The sequence below is a fragment of the Diabrotica virgifera genome, chromosome 10 (genome assembly GCF_917563875.1).
Source record: "Diabrotica virgifera virgifera chromosome 10, PGI_DIABVI_V3a".
Classification (NCBI taxonomy): domain Eukaryota; kingdom Metazoa; phylum Arthropoda; class Insecta; order Coleoptera; family Chrysomelidae; genus Diabrotica; species Diabrotica virgifera.
The window spans coordinates 47914844-47938498 of NC_065452.1; the positions used below are offsets into that span (position 1 = coordinate 47914844).

General features: G+C 34.8%; 1 protein-coding gene across 2 annotated transcripts in view; it reads left to right on the forward strand.

Moving 5' to 3' along the window:
- LOC114330741 (uncharacterized) overlaps positions 1-23655 on the forward strand; it is a 209322-nt gene that overhangs the window by 54764 nt on the left and 130903 nt on the right. Inside the window, exon 2 of one of the 2 annotated variants that reach the window (XM_050663739.1) lies at positions 6765-6899. The exons of the other annotated variant lie outside the window; for it this stretch is intronic. Coding sequence (XP_050519696.1) covers positions 6765-6899 — 135 coding nt within the window. The remainder of the gene's footprint in view (positions 1-6764; positions 6900-23655) is intronic. 2 annotated transcript variants of the gene reach the window in all.

The following is a 23655-nucleotide window of genomic DNA, read 5'->3' on the forward strand; positions in this document are numbered from 1 at the left end:
AATGCATTTTAAGTACAACTTTCTCTTAAGCCGGGAAGATAGGGTGGTTTTCTTGCGAAGGGGTTGTAGCTCAATAATCGAAATGCACGTGATTTAATAGTTTATTCTTAGAGTATATAAGTTATAGGAATTATATTCGCAATACGATATATTTTAAGTTTTCTCAGCATTTTTCTCTTATGTTAAATCAATTAAAGGGTTGTTTGGGGGTGAAGGGGATGAGCTCAAAAATCGAAACTATATAATTTCAAGAGCTCATAAATAGCTCGTAATTCTGCCGCAAAAACCGATTCAATATTCCTATTTTTAAGTAGTGGGGGGGGGGGGCTGACTCAGCCACCCCACTAAAGTATCAAATTACTGCTCAGTGGAACGAGCTCAAAATTTTTAGTTTGCGGAATATGAGAGCTCATAAATAGCTCATAAATCAGGGCTATTTGTTTTTTGATTTTTGCAAGTGGTGGGGCCAGCTCAACACGGGTATGTTGAAAAACATCTACGAAAAAGCAACAATCACAGTAAAACATTAACACCAACACCAAAACATCAAACCAGTAAAAATAAATAGAGCACTAGAAGCACTAGAAGATCCATTCAAAAAACTTGAAGGGCACAACAAAGGAATCAACATCAATGGCCAGCTACTGGATATTCTGAGATATGCGGATAACATAGCGGTGATATCAGACAATATGAAAGATCTTAACGAAATAATGACACAATTGGACAAGGAAACAAACGAAATAGGTCTAAAAATGAACTACACAGAAACTAAATATATGACAAACGTAGAAGAGGGCAACGAAACCATGCAAATAGGAACAAGTACAATACAGAAAGTCAAGGAGTACATATACATAGGTACGGCAAATAATGAAACTGAGTACAGAAAATCCATCAGCAGAAATAAAAAAGAGAATGACTCACATGGGTGATATTCGGGAAAATGAGCTGTATCCTGAAAAACCAGAAATATGCCCAATACCTCCGCACAAAAGTATATGATTAATGTGTTCTACCAGTGCTTACATATAGAGCACAGAAATGGACCTTCACAAAGGAAAATATAGAAAAGATGGCCAAGACTCAAGGGGCAATGGAAAGGCAGATGCAGGGTATCAAGCTAAGTGATAAAAAGAAAAATACATGTATCAGAAATAAAGCCAAAGTGAAAGACGCAAACAAACATGCAGCTACTCTCAAATGGAAATTTGCAGGACACAACAGCAAACAAAATGACATATGATGGAATGAAGCGATAACCCACTGGAGACCTTGGGACCATAAAGAGGAAAGGGCAGGCAACAGATGAGATAGTAGGATGACCTAACAGGATACGTGGGGACTAGATGGACAGGATTAGCACTGAACCGAGAAGAGTGGAAAAATAATGGGGAGGCCTACATTCAACTTTGGATAAATGAAGGACAATAGATGGATAGCTGTATTATTTAAGCAGTGTTTTGTTAGATTTAGAGTATACTGTGATATTGGATATTTTAATTTCTAACGTTTCATTTATAGGAACATTAAAAAAAGTGAGGCCACGTCGAAGCTGACTAACAAATGTCCCAGCTCAAGAGTCACATCTTTCTCTATTCAGCTGTTTCTTCTATTGACGAAAGATAATATAATATATCTTAAAAAAAGATGCATTTATTTGTCTATGACAGTGGGGCCAATATAATAAAAGGTGTACCTACGAGACAAGGGAATATGACAAGAACCGCTAAAGTCTCAACCAGAAATAACACACATGATAGCTGCTGTTATCAATTTTAATCTTTCTGGTATAGAACAACACTGTGGCAAGAAAAAAAAAGCAGGCAATGGAAGCAGCGAGAATATCTGGTTTCCTGCGGGATATAATCTGGCGGAATAAATATATGAGCACCGAAAACACAGTCCGCATTTATAAGACATGTGTTAGACCCGTACTGACATACGCAGCTGAGACAAGGGCCGAGACAACAAAAATCAAACAAATAATGAGAACAGAGGTGAAAACCCTAAGATCCATAAGAGGTATAACACTCAGAGATAGAATACGAAACGAAGACACATTGAGAGAGCTAGGCGTTCAAGACGTAGTGGGATGGACAAGAGCACGACGACGCATGTAGAGAGACCACGTAGATCTGATGGACCTTGAACGTATGGCGCAGTGGGTGAAGACATATAAGCCCAACACCAAGCGACCCATAGGAAGACCCAAAAAACGATGGTACGGAGAGCTGGAGCTCCGGATCGCAGCAGACTGTAACAGAAGAAACAGGACATAGTCTTATTAAAAGAAGAAGACGAAAAAAAAAGAAGGTATAGAACAACAAAAGTTGAAATCAATTTGTCAAGAACCTAACTTGCCAGATCACCAATTAGTACAGGATGCAAGCACACACTGGAATTGTACCTATTATTAATAGAGATATTATTAGAGCTAGTATATGTCTCTTTGTATATAACAGAACTTATTCTTTCTTAGATTTTCCCATTTCAGGGGTTGCTGTTCCTTACTCTTTTTTGCACCTCATTTCTGTCCATCGTGCCATGTTCACGTAAACCTTGCTCTCGTAAGTCATCTGCCGTACAGGCCTTTCATCCTCTCCCCAGTGTTCCTCTACTTCTTCTTCCATTAACGTTTAATAGCTTTAACTATCCTTCATCCTACATAATGTGACAAAACCAATGCAGTCTTTGTTCTTGAATCGTTTTTGAAACTGTAGTCACTTTCCCTAATCAAGTGGTTGCTGTCCGTTCTGTGCACATAACAGAATTCGAATCTTTAAATAATTTAACACCTTCTCTTCTTCTTCAAGTTCCCTCTTCTATCAAAGGTTGGAAATCATCACTGCTATGCGGACACTATTAACTACCGCTCGAAATAGTTCTATTTTGTACACTACTGTATTCAAATCATTCCCCCAAGTTCATAAGCGGGATATTCTGATATTCTGTGTCTTCCCACATTTCACTTTTCGAAGAGATTATCACAATAACCAGTACAGGTATTTTCTGAATCTCCTGAAGTAATTACACATATTGTTCATCATCACACAGACAAATTTGTCCACTGTCGGACATATGACTCCTCAAGATGTCTCCACCCTTCTCTGTCCTGGGCAGCTGCAATCCAGTTTGTCGCTATTCTTTTAATGTCGTCGGTCCATCTGGTAGGTGGTCTTCCACGACTTCGTTTGTCTGCCCTTGGCCGCCACTCTAAGATCTTTTTTGTCCATCTGTTGTCTCTCTGTCTTGCGACGTGTCCTGACCATTTCTACTTCAACTTCGTAATGCGTTTTATGATGTCTTCCTCTCCAGTTCTTCGCCGTAGCTCATCATTTCATATTCTGTCTCTCAAAGTTAGGCCAAGCATGGATCTTCCCATTTCTCGTTGTGCTACTTGTAATTTTCTTATTGATGTTTTAGTCAATGTCAGTGTTTCTGCTCCATAAGTAAGCACCGGAAGTACGAACTGGTTAAATGCTTTTCTTTTTAGCTTTATTGGGATGTTTTCCTTGAACACGTCTCTTAGCTTGCCATACGCTGCCCATCCTAAAGCTATTCTTCTAGATAATTCGCATGTTTGGTTATCTCTACTTATTTGTATTTCGTGGTACAGACAGATGTATTTGTCAACTGTTTCGATATGGCAGTCCTCCAGTTTCAATGGTCCGCTAGGTACTAAATTGGTCATCATTTTAGTTTTCCCAAAGTTTATTTCCAACCCTACTTTTTGAGAAACTCGTTGCAGTTCTTGCAGCATTTCCTGGGCTTCCTTTAAGTCGTCGGTTATTAGAACTATATCATCTGCAAATCGTAGGTGGTTCGGCCTTTCGCCATCGACATTCAAACCTCTGTTTTCCCATTCTAATATCTGGAATACATGCTGCATTACGGCATTGAATAGTTTTGGTGACATGTTGTCTCCTCGTCTAACTCCCCTTTTTAGTTTTATTTTTTGAGTTTGGGTATGGAGGTTTATTGCTGTTGTGGCATTTGCATATATATGTTTTTGCACAGTTTTTTTGTATTTATATTTGCACAGTTTCTTCGACCACATATTGTTACATTGTTGAAATTCTTAGGGAAGAAAGAGACTGCTTAGAATACCAAATTTATTGAGAATGAGATCTTCACTACAAGATGAACTTAAACGAACGATTCAAATTTGATGAGAATGACATATATTTCTAGTTGTATTTTAATTGATTTAATTAATTCCATGGAAGGTTCTTATTTTTTCGATAAAACAGGAACATATAGCAAAGAAAATGTAGAAAAAATAAGGTAGATTTAAAGTAGTTGCTCATAATAATTAAAGGAAAAGCGGGTGTTGATCCACAAATTCCCTATTGGGTGTCAAACCCTTGTGACAACCTGATGAATTTGATATCTGCCTATCCTCCTCATCCTCATAAGACACGAACATAACCAGCAACCTACACGCAAAATCTTGTAAGTATGTATACTAAATTCGACAGATCGTTTGTCGACAAGGGTTTGACGTCCGACAAGGAATGTGTGGACAAAGGGCCTAGCCGGGTAAGATGATGAAAAATGCCCCCAACTCGATTCGAATTCCATATAGGTCACCGTTTAGCACATATAGAGAGACTCACTTTTTGAAATTCTTAGCCCCCTAGATGGTCACGTGACCCACCTGGAGCCTAATTAGGCTTTTTAGGTTTTTATTTTTTATCTCAGCCGCATCAAGAGCTAGCCAAAAACTTTAAAGAAATAAGTTGTAAGTTTCAAAAAGTTCTGTCAGAAAAAAATTCTTTTTTTAATTTTTGGCGGGAAATTTAAATTTTAGGACGATTTTAAAATTATAAATGAGTATAAAAAAATAACTAAGACATTCGTGTTCACGAAAAAAATTTATAACGTGTATGTTTTTGCATAATGTTTCACTCTGAATTTTATCAGATTTTTAAAATTGGTGAAACGTACTTTTAAAAATTAAAAACGGCATTTTTTTTTCGCTTTTTGATATAATTTTATACATGGTGTTTAAAAAAGGTAACACCGTCACTAGGATAGATAAAAAACTGAAAAATAATTGGGGTTTGCTCAATAAAAAATTTTTGTAATGCCATCCATTTTCAAGATACAGGGCGTTGAAGAAAACAAAATTTTACTCATTTTTTACGATTTTGCCGAATTCACTGGCAAAATTGTAATAAAATTTGGCAAGTTTTAAGAGGTAGTTCTTGTGCATTTTTTGACATACAATTAAGAATTTTATATTCATCATTGGCGCGCATACAGGTAATGGTCTGAACTTTTTAAAGAAAAAAGATAGTACGCCACTGATGTATTTCAAGTTAACAATCATTTTTGAATTCCTCTTTCCATTTGCGACAAGAAATCTATCTTCACATTTTTTCATACGACGCGCCATTTTTATGCAAGAAATAAAAAATCTTAACCCTTACAAAGTATTCGAACTACTATGTTAAGTTTCTATACAATCTACATCTACATGTTGATTCTCTGAATCTTTACCCGTGCGTCATCATTTAAAGCATACGAGATAAGTCGATGATAAGTCGGAAATTGAAATTTACTAAACGCAACAGCAAGTGACAGTAAGTGACTTGCTGTTGCGTTTAGTAAATTTCAATTTCCGACTTATCCTCGACTTATTTCGTATGCTTTAAATGATGACGCACCGGTAAAGATTCAGGGACTCAACTATATACTCGTGAATCGTACAAAAACTTAATTCCAATAGTTTTGAAGTATTAAGATATTTTATTTTTTGCATGAAAACGGCGCGTCGTAGGAAAAAAGGGGAGATAGATTTTTTGTCACAAATGCAACGAAGAATTCAAAAATGATTGTTAATTTAAAATATGTCAGTGGCGTACTATCTTTTTTTTTTAATTTCAGATCATTACCCATATGCGTGCCAATGATGAATATAAAATTCTTAATTGTATGTCAAAAAATGCACAATAACTACCTCTTAAAACCTGCCAAATTTTATTATAATGTTGCCAGTAGTTTCGGCAAAATCGTAAAAAATGTGTAAAATTTTGTTTTCTTCAACGCCCTGTATCTTGAAAATGGATGGCATTACAAAATTTTTTTATTAAGCAAACCCCAATTGTTTTTCTGTTTTTTTATCTATCCTAGTGATGGTGTTACCTTTTTTTAAACACCATGTATAAAATTGAATCAAAAAGCGAAAAAAAAAATAAAAAAATGCGATTTTTAATTTTTAAAAGTACGTTTCCCCAATTTCAAAAATTCAAAAATCTGAAAAAATTCATGGTGACACATGATGCAAAAATACACGTTGTAAATTTTTTTCGTCTTAGTTACGTTTTTATACTCATTTAAAATTTTAAAATCGTCCTAAAATTTAAATTTCCCGCCAAAAATTAAAAAAAATCATTATTTTCGGATAGAACTTTTTAAAACCTACAACTTTTTTATTTAAAGTTTTTCGCTAGCTCTTGATGCGGCTGAGATAAAAAATAAAAACATAAAAAGCCTAATTAGGCTCTAGGCCTAATTAGGGGGCTAAAAATTTCAGAAAGTGAGTTTCTTTATATATGCTAAACGGTGACCTATATGGAGTTCGAATCGAGTTGGGGGCATTTTTCATCATCTTACCCGGCTAGGCCCTTTCTCGCTATTCCTTTATGGTCCCTCGAGCCGGATTTTCCTTTAATAATAGTAATGTAGTGTTGAGCTGCACGAAATCGTATCGATTAATAGCATGGTAACTATTAGTAAAAGCTTCCTTTTCCTTACAGGCGGGACTTGGCAGATAGGTCGACCGACCTGTGTTTTGGAATCAGATTTTGGATTTACCCTCAACTGTGGTTTTAAGAAATCTGGGCTGTTTCGAGTTAGAAATCTTGGTGGCGTGAAAGCTCACATAGGCCTGGGTAAATTCTATCTTCCTTTTCTCTATTACACTTTTTCGAAATCCTATGTACAAAAAAGCTTAATTTTTCCTTAAATTTATGTTTCAAATAGCTTTTATCTACGTAGCGTTTCGAAGAAATATATTCTTTTTTCTTTGTAGTGTATATAGTTATTAGTTTTGCTAACATTTTTAAAGCTTTACCAAACAAACTTATTTAAAAGCTTTGTTGATTTATGTATGTATAGGAATTAAGTTTGTATGCCTTAAATATATATATTTTCACAAGATAATTTATTTAAAACAGTAAATTTCTTTTAAATTATAGAATGGATTCACAGAAAAGTCACATTATATAGTAGTACCAGCTTTCTAAGAGAATATCTAATATTCAGCTCAGCGAGATGCACAATTTCATAAACAATCGATCATTTTATAAAACAGGTAGATCCCTTGTTTTTGTAATTATACGCCTCGAACAATATCACTCAGCTGAGCTGAATATTAATGAGTCTCTTAAATGGATGGTACTATTCTGGTATTCAACTCAATTTATTTCTTATGTATTTTCTTATTTATTTCCTATCTTTTATTGTGAAATTGATGTACATAAGTAGATCATAGAAGTGTGTAATGCTGTAATATTTTTTTATTATAATTAAAAGCTTATAAAGCAACTTTATATATTGACAATATAATTCTAGCCCTGCTCTAGAATTTCTTAAATTTTGGCCCCCCATTAAAAATGTTTGCCCACCTCTGGTGCAAACATTTTTGATGGGGGGCCAAAATTTAAGAAATTCTAGAGCAGGGCTAGAATTATATTGTCAATATATAAAGTTGCTTTATAAGCTTTTAATTATAATAAAAAATTATTACAGCATTACACACTTGTATACTCTACTTATGTACATCAATTTCACAATCAAAGATAGGAAATAAATAAGAAAATACATAAGAAATAAATTGAGTTGAATAAAGCAATTATATTAATCTTAGTGAAAAATCAAATCGTACAGTAATTTACAGCCTTGTCTGTACTCCTGGCTAAATATCTTGGAGTCTCAGTTAATGGAACTAATGATGGAAGCATAGTAATCAATGAAAGAATCCAGACAGGAAACAGAACCTACTGGAAATACAACAACTTCCTCAAAGTTACGAAGCTTACTCAGAAAAGCTTACTTTGTCTTAGTGTTGCATTATAAAATTTGGATTAAAGGGAATTAAGCTAGACAATAATATGTAAAATTATGAAAAAAGTATTTCACTTTTTATTTATCTTAGTGTTACACTCAACAGAAGGGTTTATTTCGAATCATTTGACATGGAAATCACAAAAGTCATTTTTTACATATCCTACTGTTGCTTTGAGGCAACGATATTAACAATCATTTTCTTATCTATAGCCTCACGAAATAGTTAAAACCATTGGCGTAGGTTTTTAAGCCAAGAAGTTGTACGGAGACCTACACTTCTTTTACCCATTATTTTACCTTGCATGATAAGATGAAGTATGTCATATTTGTCTGGGTGACGCACTATATGACCAAAGTATTCCAATTTACGCCTTTTAACCGCATTCACTACTTCACAGATTTTATTCAAACGTTGCCAAACCCTATCGTTTCTGACTCTTTCTACCCACTGATCTTCAGAATACGGCGGTAGACCCACATCTCAAATGCTTTCAGGTTCTTCAAAAGCGATTCTGTCAGGGTGTATGCTTCAACACCGTAAGGTAGTACTGGGAATTTTAACATCAAACCATTCTTATGCGAAGTTCCAAATTGAGATCATGACTGCAAAGGATTTTCTTAAATTTCATAAAACTTGTTCTTGCTTTGGCAATTCTACTTTTATTTCTGTACTAGTGTTCCAGCTTTCATTAATATCAGTAAAAAATTTTGTAGAATGCTTCTAATGTAAAAGAATATGTGACGATTTCTGTAAACAAATTTGGGATTTTTAAAAATTTTAACGATATGTAAGCAACCAATCTTTATAAAAATCCACATGTTAACCTGATTTTAAATCGATATAACTCCTTATCTTTATTTTATTTCGTCATAATATTACTAAGCAATTAATATTTTTAGCATCCTAATGGAATTATTATAGGACACAATTAGAGATATTCGGTAGTGGTACGAGTATATTTTAAAATATCTTCTATATATCTATCCAAAAAGCCCCAAACATCAATCTTTGGATATAGGCCTCCTCTTCTTTCTTCCATGGTTGTCTATCATACTCAGTTTGTATGCATTTTACGCCAGTGTGTTTTTCCAAATCATCACCATGAGGCATCCTGTAGTTAAACAGCACGAAGACCAGTCCGAGCTAGTGGAAATTAAGTCTGGTGTGCCTCAAGGCAGCATTATTGGCCCTATTTTATATTTGTTATTTACTGCTGACCTACCAACTACCAGATTAACTACAGTCCACATATGTTGATGACACGGTGTTCTTGCATCATATACAGGGTGTTTCATTAATAATTGTCCATATAGTAACTGGAGAAACCTTAGCACAAAATACCAAGATTTAACCTAAAACACTTGAATAAAATGTGGTTGCTTACTGAGTTACAGGGTGTTTTACCTAAAAATTTAAAAATTATTTTTGCTCAGCATTTTAAAACTATTCGATGTATCCTTTTTATACTTGGCAGGAAGTACATGTACTGTACAGAATACTAAATTATATTAAACAAAGGTTTCTGGCTATTACCAGAGGCGTACGACGGGGGAAAGTGAATGGTTGACCCTTTCCAAATTCTACGCCATTGGCGGAATTGCTATTTTAGTTCAATTTTTAGATTCTCCGATGCTTTCTATGAAAATAATATACTCTTTATTCGTAACGATAAAGTCATTAGTTTTCGAGATCTTTGAAGTTAAAAATGAATCGACACGGTTATTTTGATTAATGTATTGTGTCGTTTCATTTTTAATTTCAAATATCTCGAAAACTAATCATTTTATCGTTTGGAATGAAGAGTATAATATTTACATAAAAAGTACTGGAAAAGCAAAAAATTACACTAAAATAGCAATTTCGTCAGTGGCGTAGAATTTGGGAAGGGTCAACCAGCCACTATCCCCTGTCGTACACCTCTGGTAGTAGCTAGAAACGTTTATTTATCTTAATTTAGTAGGGTGTACAGTACCTACACTTTCTGCCAAGTATGATAAGAATATGCCAAATAGTTTTAAAGTACTGGGTACAAATAATTTTTAAATTTTAATCATATGAATCATCTCATAAATTAATCAAAATAACTGTGCCGTTTCATATTTAACTTCAAATATCTCGAAAACTAATGACTTTATCGTTACCAACGAAGAGTATATTATTAACGTAGAAAGTTTTGAAAAATCTAAAAATGGCACTAAAATAGTAATTCCTACAGTGGCGTAGAATTTGAGAAGGGTTAGCCATTCACTATCCCCTGTCGTACACCTCTGGTAGTAGCTAGAAACGTTTGCTTATCACAATTTAGTAGGGTGTACAGTAGTCGCACTTTCTGCTAAGTATGAAAAGGATATGTCGAATAGTTTTAAAATGCTGAGCAAAAATAGTGTTTAAATTTTTAGTTAAAACACCCTGTAACTCAGTAAGGAACCACATTTTATTTAAGTGTTTTAGGTTAAATCTTCGTATTTTTTGCTAAGGTTTCTCCAGTTACTATATGGACAATTATTAATGAAACACCCTGTATAAACCCGCAAAGATTATCAAAAAATTTGCAAATTAATTGAAGAAAATTCAAAAATGGTTTAAAATATAAAAAATATCAGATATTGCAAGTGTTTTACTTGCCAGACTTGGCATACTCTGTTACGTAGACGGCGCAATACTGATAGACCAATATAAAGATAGTCTGCAAAGTTTCGTCCACAGTTTTAGCATAAGAACAAAATAAACTGCTCGTCAAAAGTTAGGGATATAGAAAATTATGCTGATTTTCATAGTTGATTTTTTCGCGAACAGACGGATTCCGCTATTTTTTTATTTTAGCCTTTTCTTTAGTATTCACACAGACTTATTTTTTGTACTTATACCGGGGGGTGGGGGGGAGGGGGAAGAAAAAAATATGTTTTTCTTGTGTTAAGTTTGAGACACTCTGTAGGGAGAACGAGGTACAAATGTGAATATACATCAGAATAATATTGTAGTCTTATGTTTTTGTGAAAATGCTGTTGTTTGAATGTCCCTGATATCTTTAGAAACAAAAAAAAATAGACGGTTTTGTAATTTAACATGTGTTTTAACCGAAACAAAAGTTTAAGACACCTTGTAGGGAGAAAAAGGCACAAAGGTGAGTATACCCCGATATTATGTTGTAGTCTCATATTTTTTGAATATTTTATTATTTTAATTTCTCTGATATCTTTAATAACAAAGAGACTAGACGGTATTACTCTTTAATATGTTTTTCTATGTTTCATATGTGTGATGCGACGCATGTCGTTAGTTAAAACACATATTAAAGAGTAATATCGTCTAGTTTCTTTGTTATTAAAGATATCAGAGAAATTAAAAAAATAAAATATTCACAAAATATGAGACTACAACAAAACATCGAGGTATACTCACCTTTGTGCCTTTTTCTTCCTACAAGGTGTCTCAAACTTTTGTTTCGGTTAAAACACGTGTTAATTACAAAACCGTATATTTCTTTTATTTCTAAAGATATCAGGGACATTCAAAAAACAAAATGTTCACAAAACATAAGACTACAATACGATTTCGATATATACTCTCGTTTGTACTTCGTTCTCCCTACAGGGTGTGTCAAACTTAACATAAGAAAAACATACTTTTTCTTCCACCCGGTATAAGTACAAAAAAAAGTTTGAGTAAACCTTTGCATAACAATGTAAATACTAAAGAAAAGTCTAAAATAATAAAAAAAAATTAGCGGAATCCGTTAATCTGTTCACGAAAAAATCTACTATAAAAATTCAGCAGAATTTTCTATATCCCTAACTTTTGACGAGCAGTTTAATTCAGTATGACAATTTCATCTCAGAAAACCAAAACAATAGTAATCAGTAAAGAACCAATCAGATGTAAAATAGAAGTAGAAGGCATCAGTTGGAACAAGTATCTAAAAAAGAATGGAAATAAAATACCTTGGCATTATAATGTCCAGCTATGGAGACTTGGACAAAGAAGTGAGAAATTAAGTACAAGAAGCAAAGAGACTGACAGGATGCCTTAATAACAATATATGGCGAAACCGACATATTAACACTGAGATGAAATCAAGCATTTATAAAGCCAGTGTCAGGCCAATAATGACATATGCATCAGAAACAAGGCCAGATACAGCCCCAACACAAAGACTACTAGAAACAGCAGAAATGAAAGTATTGAGAAGAATTATAGTAAATACGCTGAGAGATCGAAAGAGGAGTGAGGACATTAGAAGAAAATGTAACGTACAGTGTATAAACTAATGGACACAAAAAAAGAATAGAATAACCACATACGTAGAATTAGGGTGTGGTTAAAATGGCAAGAGATAAATCACCAGTCGGTAGAAGAAGTATCGGCCGACCACGCAAAAGATGGAGTGACAACCTTCCATAAAGGTATCAATCTGCCAAAATTATTCCAACTTCCTGATTTTTATAAGGAATTCCCCGGAGAACTCTAAACGATTCTTATCACGATAATACCGGAAACGCATGATTTCGCTTTTTGTCTTATTTTGAGTCCGGTACTAATTTCCTGTATTATATACGAATGATGGTCAATTTTTGTAATTGACAATAGTATTAGCTTATGGTCGATTACCTAATCTACCGTTTTGTGGTCAAATTTAACACTTTCTAACTGGAGCGTTGATCGCATAATGTAATAAGGTGTCTAACGATTTCACGCTTTTGAAATGATTGTCACTGTCACGACGTATTAATCATTTAATTTTGAAAGATATTTTTATGGTGATAAAGATACGAAAAGGGCGTAGACCGTACTTTTTAAAATATTTTCATATATACAGGGCTACCGATATTGACAGGATGGAACAAACTTTTCTTTTTTTTAGTGGAAAACCCTGTATATTTTTGCATTTTTGAACTCTGTTCGACGTTGTCGTTTTTTTAACCCTTAAACGCCCAACCTTTTTTAGGTTCCATGTACGCCCAGGGGTGGGTAAAAAAATGTCCAGCTCGAAAATAGCTAATATATTCATTGAGAGTTATTGGAAATAGATTAAACTTAAAAATCTTATGCTTAATAAACACAGCATCTCCTAAAATATTAATATAAACAATTTACAAACCTTACAACAAAATTACAATGTACATCAAAATTAAAATACCAGTAAAAGCCAGTAATTCAGATTTGTCGATTTCCTCCACATTCTTCCTTTCAGCCTCCTCATTGGCGGATAATTATGTCGATTATGTAATTATACGTCGATAATTATATGGATTATGTTCCTACCAACGAGAAATTATATAGAAACCTTTAGTAACAAGTTTTACCAAGGGTGTACTTTTTATGCCCCCCATATTTCACTCAAGATATTACTTTTATTTTCAAAAATATCGGTAGAACCAAATTAACATTCGATAAAGGGCTGTATTTGTAACAACAAATAATTTTTAAAAATTTTTTGAACACGTAACCAATATGTTATAAGGGGATACGCATTAGGTGGATATTTTTTACCCACCTTGGACGTTTAAGGGTTAATATAAGGTTTTGCGATGTTATACGAGGTAGTTTAAAGGATAATAACCTTTTTTTCATCAATTTGGTAGCAATATTTTGACAAATTGGTACGGTACTTCCAAAATTTATTAGAAGCAGCCGACACTCTCGAAACTGGCACAGAGCAAATACGCATTCCAAATCCACAAAGAAAAGTAGAAGCAACAGAAGAAAATAAAACTTTAGATGAATTAAACGAAGCTATCATGAAAATGCATAGAATCAGTAGAAGGAACAGTCAAGGCCAGCAAAATTAAAGGAACTATAGCCCACGCCTCAACACAAATAGTTGCATATGCAGATGATTCAGTTCTTATGGGAAGAGACAAGGAAAGATTAAAAGAAGCAGTAACAATCCTGGCAAAAGAAGCACGGAAAAGAAGTCTACAAATTAACGAAGGAGAAACAAAATATCTACTCTGTTCTAGAAGAAAAGATAACAGGACGAAAGAAATCCAAATAGAAAACTACACTTTTGAAAGAGTCCAACAATTTAAATATTTGGGAATACTAGTGAATGGCCAAAACAAGAGAAGTGAAGAAGTAACGGAACGAATACTAGCAGGCAACAAAACATACTGGAGATATCATAGGCTTATGAAGGACAAGAACTTATCCAGAAATACAAAACTGAAAATATACAGAGTTGACAATATACAAAGAGACATAATAAAGGGAGAAGATATAGTTAGATTTATTAAAGCACAGAGGCTGATATGGCTGGGACACATGGAGAGGAGGAAAAACGATCTACTGATTAAGAAGATCACCAGATGGAAACAAGCAAATGAAAGACCAAGGGGAAGACCCAGAGAGAGATGGGAGGACCAGGTCATGAGAGATATCAAAATTCTGGAAGTGAGAAACTGGAGGGAACTATGCACATATCGAAATGAGTGGAAGAAAATTGTAACGAAAGCCAAGTCACACAACAAACTTTGACAACATACAAGTGGAATGCGGAGTGATTTACCGCAATAAGTGAATCAGAGAGCTCTAAGTAAGAGCGGCAAACATTCCACCCGGAATGAAAAGCCCTGATGATGAACCTGAAAATGAAAAATGGAAAAGCCCAGGACATGATCGTATTACTACAGAAATGATAAAATATATGGGACGCCAAGGAAAAGAACTCTTTCTGGAAATATTTAATAAAAGATGGAAACAATGATTAATACCAAAAGACTGGGAAATAATAATCATACTACCGATCCACAAGAAAGGAGATACAAAAGATTGCAATAACTACCGATGAATTACATTATTGAGTATAGTCTTGAAAGTTTATGAAAGAGTATTGGAGAACAGATTGAGACCAATTATTGAACCTACATTAGAAAAGTCTCAAAGCGGTTTTGGGAGGGAGAGGAAGCGTTCAGGACCATATATTTGCAATAAATCAGATCATTGATAAAGTTTAAAAGAGGAAAAAGAAAGCGTATTTTGCATTTATAGATTTAGAAAAGGGTTTGCATTATAATTTAGAGTACCCACGAACAAAGTTTGGGAAAGTCTTAACAGAAGAGGACCTCCAGAGAAGCTACTAACCGGGGTAGGAAGCCTATACAATAAAAAACGAAAACTAAATTGCATCTAAAATCATGAAATCACAATCTTATAAGACTGATAAAGGACTACAACAAGGAGGTGTAATGAGCCCACTGCTTTTCATAGTTTTTATGGATGACATCATTAAAATATGCAATGAAAGAACTCACAAACTATGTATTGGAGTAAGAAATCTGCAGTATGTAGAAATATCTGAATGCGCCTTTGCCGATGATGTAGTAATCATGACTGGAAACGAAAAAGACCTACAAAAGAATATAACAATCTGGATTGATGTAGGTACTAAAAGAAAATAATATGAGAATAAATGGGAAGAAAACGAAAGTTATGGCAATAGCAGAAGAGAAGCAAAATTTGAAAATAAATTTAGAAAATCAAGAAATAGAGCAAGTTAGTCAATTCCAATATTTGGGAGTAATAATACATGAAAATCGACGACAAGAAATCGAAGTGAAAGAAAGAATAAATAAAGCACCGGAATTATACTTCGCTATAAACAATAAATTTATAAATAAAAAAGATGTGTCTAGGAAAACAAAATAAGTGTGTATAAATCAATCTACAGACCAATACTCACCTATGGATGTGAACCTTGGGTATTAACAAAAAGGATAAAAAGTCAAATATCAGCTGCAGAGATGAAATACATAATAGAGTTAGAGGAGTGGCTAGAATGTATAGAATGAGAAATCAGCAAATAAGAAATGATTTAAAAGTACAACCAGTTTTAGAATTTATAGAAGTGAGACATCTTAGTTGGTGAGGGCATCTCCAAAGAATGGACAGCAAGCGACCAACAAGAACAATATGGGAAGCAAGAAGTGACTCACGAGGAAGAAGAGGAAGATCAAATGAAACATGGGGTGATGTGATAGCAAAAATATTAAAGAATTGTGATATGCCCTGGAAAGAAGCCAAGATGTTAGCTAGGAACAAAAAGGAATGGAGCAGATTTGTACATAATAATTAAAGAGTTGTTTGTTATTACTACACCTTACGGTAGGAGGGATTATGATTATATTATATGTATTTACATTATTGATTTTCAACCTTTTTTGTTGTAAAAACCTTATTAAGTAACTTTTATTGACAAACAAGGATGACGATATTTCTTAAGTTCATAACTTTGAAACTAATAAAAAAAATGACAATGGAGAAAATAATTTAAATCAAAATGTTGCGGCATAAAAAGCTCGCAGTAATATATTTTATTAGCTGATGATACTGAAGGTGAAATTAATTTGACGAAATATCCATTTTAAAGGTAATAAAGAATAATAAAGCCGAAGTATGCTAAACATCAAATTAAAACCACTTAAATATTTGCAATTGCAATTACAATGGACATAAAATACGACTATACTCATTTTTATTTGAATACACGTAACCTAACTAATATGTCGCCTGACAGACGTTTCTATTATTGGCACGCTATGTAAATAAAACAGTATAATTTATGTAGATATATTCCTTCTCTTTATGTGAACTCAAAATCAAACTAACATACTTCTTTTTTCTTTAATTCTCATAAGTTTTCACTCAGAGCTGGGATTTCGGATCAACTTTTACTCTATTTTTTCTATATTTTGCTCCACTTTCCCTATATTTTGCCAATAAGTCGCTTTTTGTATTGTTTCTCCCTTTTTGTTATTACCACGAAAATACTAACTAAACAACTAATCTGGTCAGACTTTGGTAACGCAACGATTTTTTTTAATGTACAATAGTGCAGTTATTCGAATTGTATCCCGAATAAAGTACGTGCCTCCTAGTGGCGGGATACGGGCAACAATACATTGGCTTATAGGGCAGTCCTTACAGTAGGGATCCTGGCCTATACAGAAAAATGCAGGCGGGTGTGGGGTAATACTGCATTTTGGTTGCATTGGTGGTGTATTGGGTTAACGTGCAGGGCAGGGTATGGTACTGATAGAAAAGGCATTCAGGCATCAAATATCCAAAAATATTTTCAGGCCATAATAATGAAAAGACCTTCTCCAAACGCAATAAAAACTTATACTGAAATGATGGCATCTCCTGAGGTAAAATGTTCCGGAAGTAAAATGAGCTTCCGTTCGTATCTCCGGCTGAGGACTATCTCAGGGAGAACACCATTACAGGTTAGAAAAATCAGGATAGGGTCTTGAAATCTTGGTAGTCTTACAGGTAAGAGTCTGGAGTTAGTGGATGCGCTCAAACGAAGAAGAGTTCAAATTGCTTGTATTCAAGAAACTAGGTGGAAAGGACAAAGGGCGAAAGAACTTGGTGATGGATATAAATTGTGGTATGTAGGGAGTAGTAACACTAGAAATTGAGTTGGTATAATTGCTGATAGTGAAATGAAAGATAACGTAGTAGAAGTTGTAAGAACGAGTGATAGAATGATGTCAGTAAAATTTGTAATTGATAAAGAGGTATTGAATGTTGTGTGTGTATGCCCCTCAAACAGGTCTGGGTGAAAATGAAAGAAGAGCTTTCTGTGACCAATTAGGAGACGTACTGAGTGATATTCCAGCAGAGGAGAAAGTTATAATAGGAGGTGATTTCAATGCACATGTGGGCCAAGCCAAGACAGGATATGAAACAATACATGGGGGATTAGGCTTTGGAACTAGAAATGAAGCTGGAGATGACATGCTAGAATTAGCAACAGCATTGGATATGGCGATTGTTAACACATTCTTTAAAAAGAGAGAAACTCAACTTATTACCTACAAAAGTGGACATCAATCCGAAATAGACTACTTCGTGATAAGTAAAGAAGAAATACGTGAATGCAAGGACTGCAAGGTAATAGTTAGTGAGACAGTAAGCCAACAACATAAACTGCTTGTTCTGGACATCGAAGTAAAAAGCGAAACAAAATAAAAATATCGGAGAGGACCACAAAAAATCAAGTGGTGGATGCTAAAATATGAGAAGGAAGGTATATTCAGGGAAAGAATAGTAGAAAAAATATGCTGGAACATGAAAGGAAGCCCTAACACAATTTGGAGAAAAATGGCCAATATTATTACAGAGACGGCTATTGAAATACTTGGGAAAACGTCAGTAAAGAAGTTTGAGGATAAAGAGACTTGGTGATGGTCAAATGAAGTACAAGGAAAAATAAAAGAGAAGGGAAAATTATATAAAAAGTGTCAAGAAACCAGATCGGACATAGATCTTTAAAACTATATGGTCGCCAAAAAGGAAGCGAAAGTAGCAGTAGCAAAAGCTAAAGCAGAAGCGTATTCAAACCTATACGATCAACTTGATACCAGGGAAGGCGAATCAAAGATATATAAAATAGCCAAACAGAGAGCAAAGAAAGCAAGAGATTTTAATCAGATTAGATGTATCCGAGATGAAAATAATAAAATACTAATTCACGAAAAGGATGTCAAAAAGAGATGGAGAACGTATTTTGACAGTTTATTAAATGAAGAATTTGACAGACAGCCTGTGAAGTTAACGGAGACAGTAACAGCAATGGTTACCAGAATAACAAACGAGGAAGTGAAAAGAAAGGAAAAGCAGTCGGACCAGATGATATACCTGGGGAAGTATGGAGAGCATTGGGAGAGACAGGAATAACTTGGCTAGCAGGTCTATTTAATAGAATTATGGAAGTTGGATAAATGCCAGACGAATGGAGAAGCAGTATATTAGTACCTGTCTACAAAAACAAGGGAGACATACAACAATGCATGTGGGATACGTGAAGAAACCGAAATATCCGGTAATCAATTTGGCTTTATGCAGGGCAGATCAACAACAGATGCAATTTTCATTGTAAGCCAACTGATGGAAAAATACAGGAATAAAGAAACCAACGCTCATATGGTATTCATTGATCTTGAGAAAGCATATGACAGAGTTCCTCGAGAGATTCTCTGGTGGGCACTCAGTAAGAAAGGAGTCCCTGGCGAATATGTAAAGATTGTAAGAGATATATATGAGGGAGTAACGACTAGTGTTAGAACAGGTGTGGGAGAGACTGATAAATTTCAGGTGAAAGTAGGATTGCACCAAGGCTCGGTGCTTAGTCCTTATTTATTTTCATTAATTTTGGACCAGATAACAGTGAAACTACAGGGTAGTATTCCATGGTGCCTAATGTATGCTGATGATGTAGTGTTAATAGGAAATAGTGAAAGAGACTTAGAAAAAAAACTGGAACAGTGGAGACAAGCTCTGGAGGAAAAAGGTTTAAAACTTAGTAGGACAAAAACAGATTATTTGGAATGTTCATATAAAGATGGACTTACTACAAATAAAATGGTATCTTTGGATGGTGAAATGATTCTGAAAAGCAATAGTTTTAAGTACCTAGGATCGGCATTACAAAGTAATGGAGAAATAGATGGAGATGCTTGCAGTAGAATTAGGGCTACATGGATGAAGTGGAAAGAAGCGAGTGGTGTGTTGTGTGACAGAAAATTCCAATGAAGCTGAAGGGAAAATTCTATAAAACAGCCATAAGACCGGCTATAATGCACGGAACTGGATGTTGGACAGTGAAAAAGAAAGAGGAACAACGAATGCATGTGGCGGAAATGAGAATGTTTAGATGGATGAGTGGAGTGACAAAGAAGGATAAAATTAGAAATGAGTATATTAGGGGAAGTCTAGGTGTGGCACCAATTGATGCCAAAATGAGAGAACATAGGTTAAGATGGTTTGGTCATGTTCAACGTTGAGACGTTAATCACCCAATACGAAGAATAGCTGAAGTACAGATCTCTGGAAGGAGTAGGAGAGGAAGACCAAAGAAGACCTGGGGGAAGACGATAAGGCAGAACATGTTGGTAAAGGGGATTAACATTGATATGATCCAAGATAGAATTATGTGGAGAAATGCAATTAGGGATGCCGACCCCGCATAGGGATAAGGCAAAGAGAATGATGATGAGTGCAGTTATTCGAATTAACTTTTTTACTTCTGCCTTTTTCAGTTTAAAGTTCATAATATTTCATTTTTTGATATCACCGATTTACAAAAGGGACTAACTTCATCCAAAATAATCGTAGGACATAAATATATCAAGGATTTCCATAGTTTTCACTATATTTTTTCACTTAACCGTTCTGTACAGTTGTTTCTGTTTTACCAGTCCCCTCCCTGTAGATTTATTTTTTCCATTATTTCGTCCACTTCATCTCTGAAAGATCTTCGGGTTCTGCCTATCTTTCCTCTTCCTATCGGGTTTTACTCTGTTATTCTGTTTGTTTAACGTTTTTGTCTGCTCTTCTAACATGTCCGTACCAGATTAATCTCTTCTGTTCTATGTAATCTATTATCTGAGTTCATTCCCATTCTCTTCTTAATCTCTATGTTATTTATTATATCTCTTCTTGTTACTCTGCAGCTTCTCCTTAGGAATTCCATATCTGTTGCTCTTATTTTGTTTTTGGATTTCTTATTTATTATCCAATTGTCGCACCCATAAATCAGGATACTTCTTGTCATGGTGTTATATTATTCTTCTTTTTGTTTTTATACGGATGTCCTTATCCCACAGTACCTTGTTCAATTATCGTATGCGGTCTCTTCTATTTTATATTATATCTCCTTGAGTTGTTCCTTTGTTTGATATTTATCATTCTCTTTGCCTTATCCCTATGCGGGATCGGCTTCCCTAATTGCATTTCTCCACACAATTCTATCTTGGGTCATATCAATGTTAATCTCCTTTACCAACATGTCCTGCGTTATCGTCTCCCCCAGGTCTTCTTTGGTCTTCCTTTCCTACTCCTTCCAGAAATCTGTACTTCAGCTATTCTTCGTATTGGGTGATTAACGTCTCGACGTTGAACATGACCAAATCATTTTAACCTATGCTCTCTCATTTTGGCATCAATTGGTGCCACACCTAGACTTCCCCTAATATACTCATTTCTAATTTTATCCTTCTTTGTCGCTCCACTCATCCATCTAAGCATTCTCATTTACGCCACATGCGTTCCTCTTTCTTTTTCACTGCCCAACATTCAGTTCCGTACATCATAGCCGGTCTTATGGCTGTTTTATAGAATTTTCCCTTCAGCTTCATTGAAATTTTTCTGTCACACAACACACCACTCGCTTCTTTCCACTTCATCCATCCAGCCCTAATTCTACTGCATGCATCTCCATCTATTTCTCCATTACTCTATAATACCGATCCCAGGTACTTAAAACTATTGCTTTTTACAATCAGTTCACCATCCAAAGATACCATTTTATTTGTAGTACCTTCATCTTTAAATGAACATTCCAAATACTCTGTTTTTGTCCTACTAAGTTTTAAACCTTTTTTCTCCAGATCTTGCCTTCACTGCTCCAGTTTTTGTTCTAAGTCTCTTTCACTATTTCCTACTAACACGACATCATCAGCATACATTAAGCACCATGGAATGTTACCCTGTAGTTTCGCTGTTATTTGGTCCAAAACTAATGAGAATAAATACGGACTAAGCACAGAGCCTTGGTGCAATCCTACTTGCACATGAAATTTATCAGTCTCTCCCACACCTGTCCTAATACTAGTCGTTACTCCCTCATACATATCCCTCACAATTTTTACATATTCACCAGGGACTCCTTTCTTATTGAGTGCCCACCACAAAATCTCTCGAGGAACTCTATCATATGCTTTCTCAAGATCAATGAATACCATATGAGCGTTTGTTTCTTTACTCCTGTTTCCATCAACTGCCTTATAATGAAAATTGCATCTGGTGTTGATCTGCCCTGCATAAAACCAAATTGATTCTCGGATATTTCGGTCTCTTCACGTATCCGTCTATCAATTACTCTTTCCCATATTTTCATGGTGTGGCTAAGCAGTTTTATAGCCCTGTAGTTTGTACATTGTTGTATATCTCCCTTGCTTTTGTAAACAGGTACCAGTATACTGCTTCTCCATTTGTCTGGCATTTGTCCAACTTCCATAATTCTATTAAATAGGCCTGCTAGCCACCTTGTTCCTGTCTCTCCCAATGCTCTCCATACTTCCCCAGGAATCTCATCTGGTCCTACCGCTTTTCCTTTCTTTATTTTTTGAAGCGCTTGAGCCACTTCCTCGTTTGCTATTTTGGCGACCATTGCTGCTACTGTCTCCGGTGACTCTACAAGCTGTCTGTCAAATTCTTCATTTAATAAGCTGTCAAAGTACTTTCTCCATCTATTTTTGACATACCTTTCGTGAACTAGTATTTTATTATTTTCATCTCGGATACAAACATTCCTTTTTTTGTTATTATGAAACCTAATACTTGTACTCGTTTGTTCCTTTGATTTGTCTATCTTCGTCCATTCTCAGCTATTTTATTTCTTTATTCTCTGTTGTTAAGTGTTCAGTTTTCTTTAGATTTATTTACATTCCATTCTTTGTATATTCCTGTTACAGTTTTCTTGTCATAAAGCTGAGGTAATCTTCATCTTGTTCGGTCACTATTTGGCCGTCAGCAAAACTTAGGGTAAATAGATATTCGTTCCTTACTGGTATGCCCATTCCTCGGCATTTTCTTTTTTACCGTTTCAGGGGTTTTTCCTGGAATATTTTGAACATGGTACGAGATGTGGAGCAGCCCTGCAGTAGTCCTTTGTCGTCTTAAATGGACTGCATAATATTCTATTGCCCGTTTTAATAGCTACTTGCTACTTTGATATTCTTGTAGAGTGATTTTACTGCTTTTATTAATATTCGTGGAACTTTGATGTCTTCCATTGCTATCCTTAGCTTGGTTCTAGGTATCGAGTCATAGGCCTTCTTAAGATCTACAAAAAACAGATCTACGGACCTGTTTTTGGGCATTATTTTTTCTGTTAGTTATTCGACCGCGTAGATATGATCTAAGTGTGCTTCACGCTCGCTGTGAACCCTGCCTGGTCCACTCCGATTTTCTCCTTTTTATCTATTTCTAATTTTTTCCTTATGATCTTTCCGTACAGTCTGCGCGTGCACGATATAACGCTGATTCCTCGATACTTTTCGCAGTTTTTTCTGTTTACTTTCTTATATGTTGATGCCATATAGTCTTGAATCCCTACTGTCGGTAGGTCTTCTCTATTCGTGAAATATTTGCTAATCGTAGGACAAAGTTATTAAAATTGTTTATTTGATATAATTGTTTAAAAAATTTCTATATATTTGAAATGCTGAAAACGGTTTTTCCACCTACCTCTACCGAAAGTATACTCTTCCGGACCTGATTGTAGGGAGCAAAGTTGTACTTTTCCTCCCTAGGGAGGAAAACTAAAAGTGACGTCATGGTGTTTCATTTATGTAATATAACTTATTGACGCCCTGTACAATATCTAATTTCTATTACGTAAGTATCTATACATTTTAAAGTTTATTTATAAAATAACCTGTATTTTGCAGAATGGTAAATAACAGTAAATGGTTATTTTGATTTAACAATATTTACATTAATAATTTGACTTATTTTTGACAGTTGACAGTTATATTGTACCTACTTGTTAGTTTTAGTTCTAATAAATTTTGTTG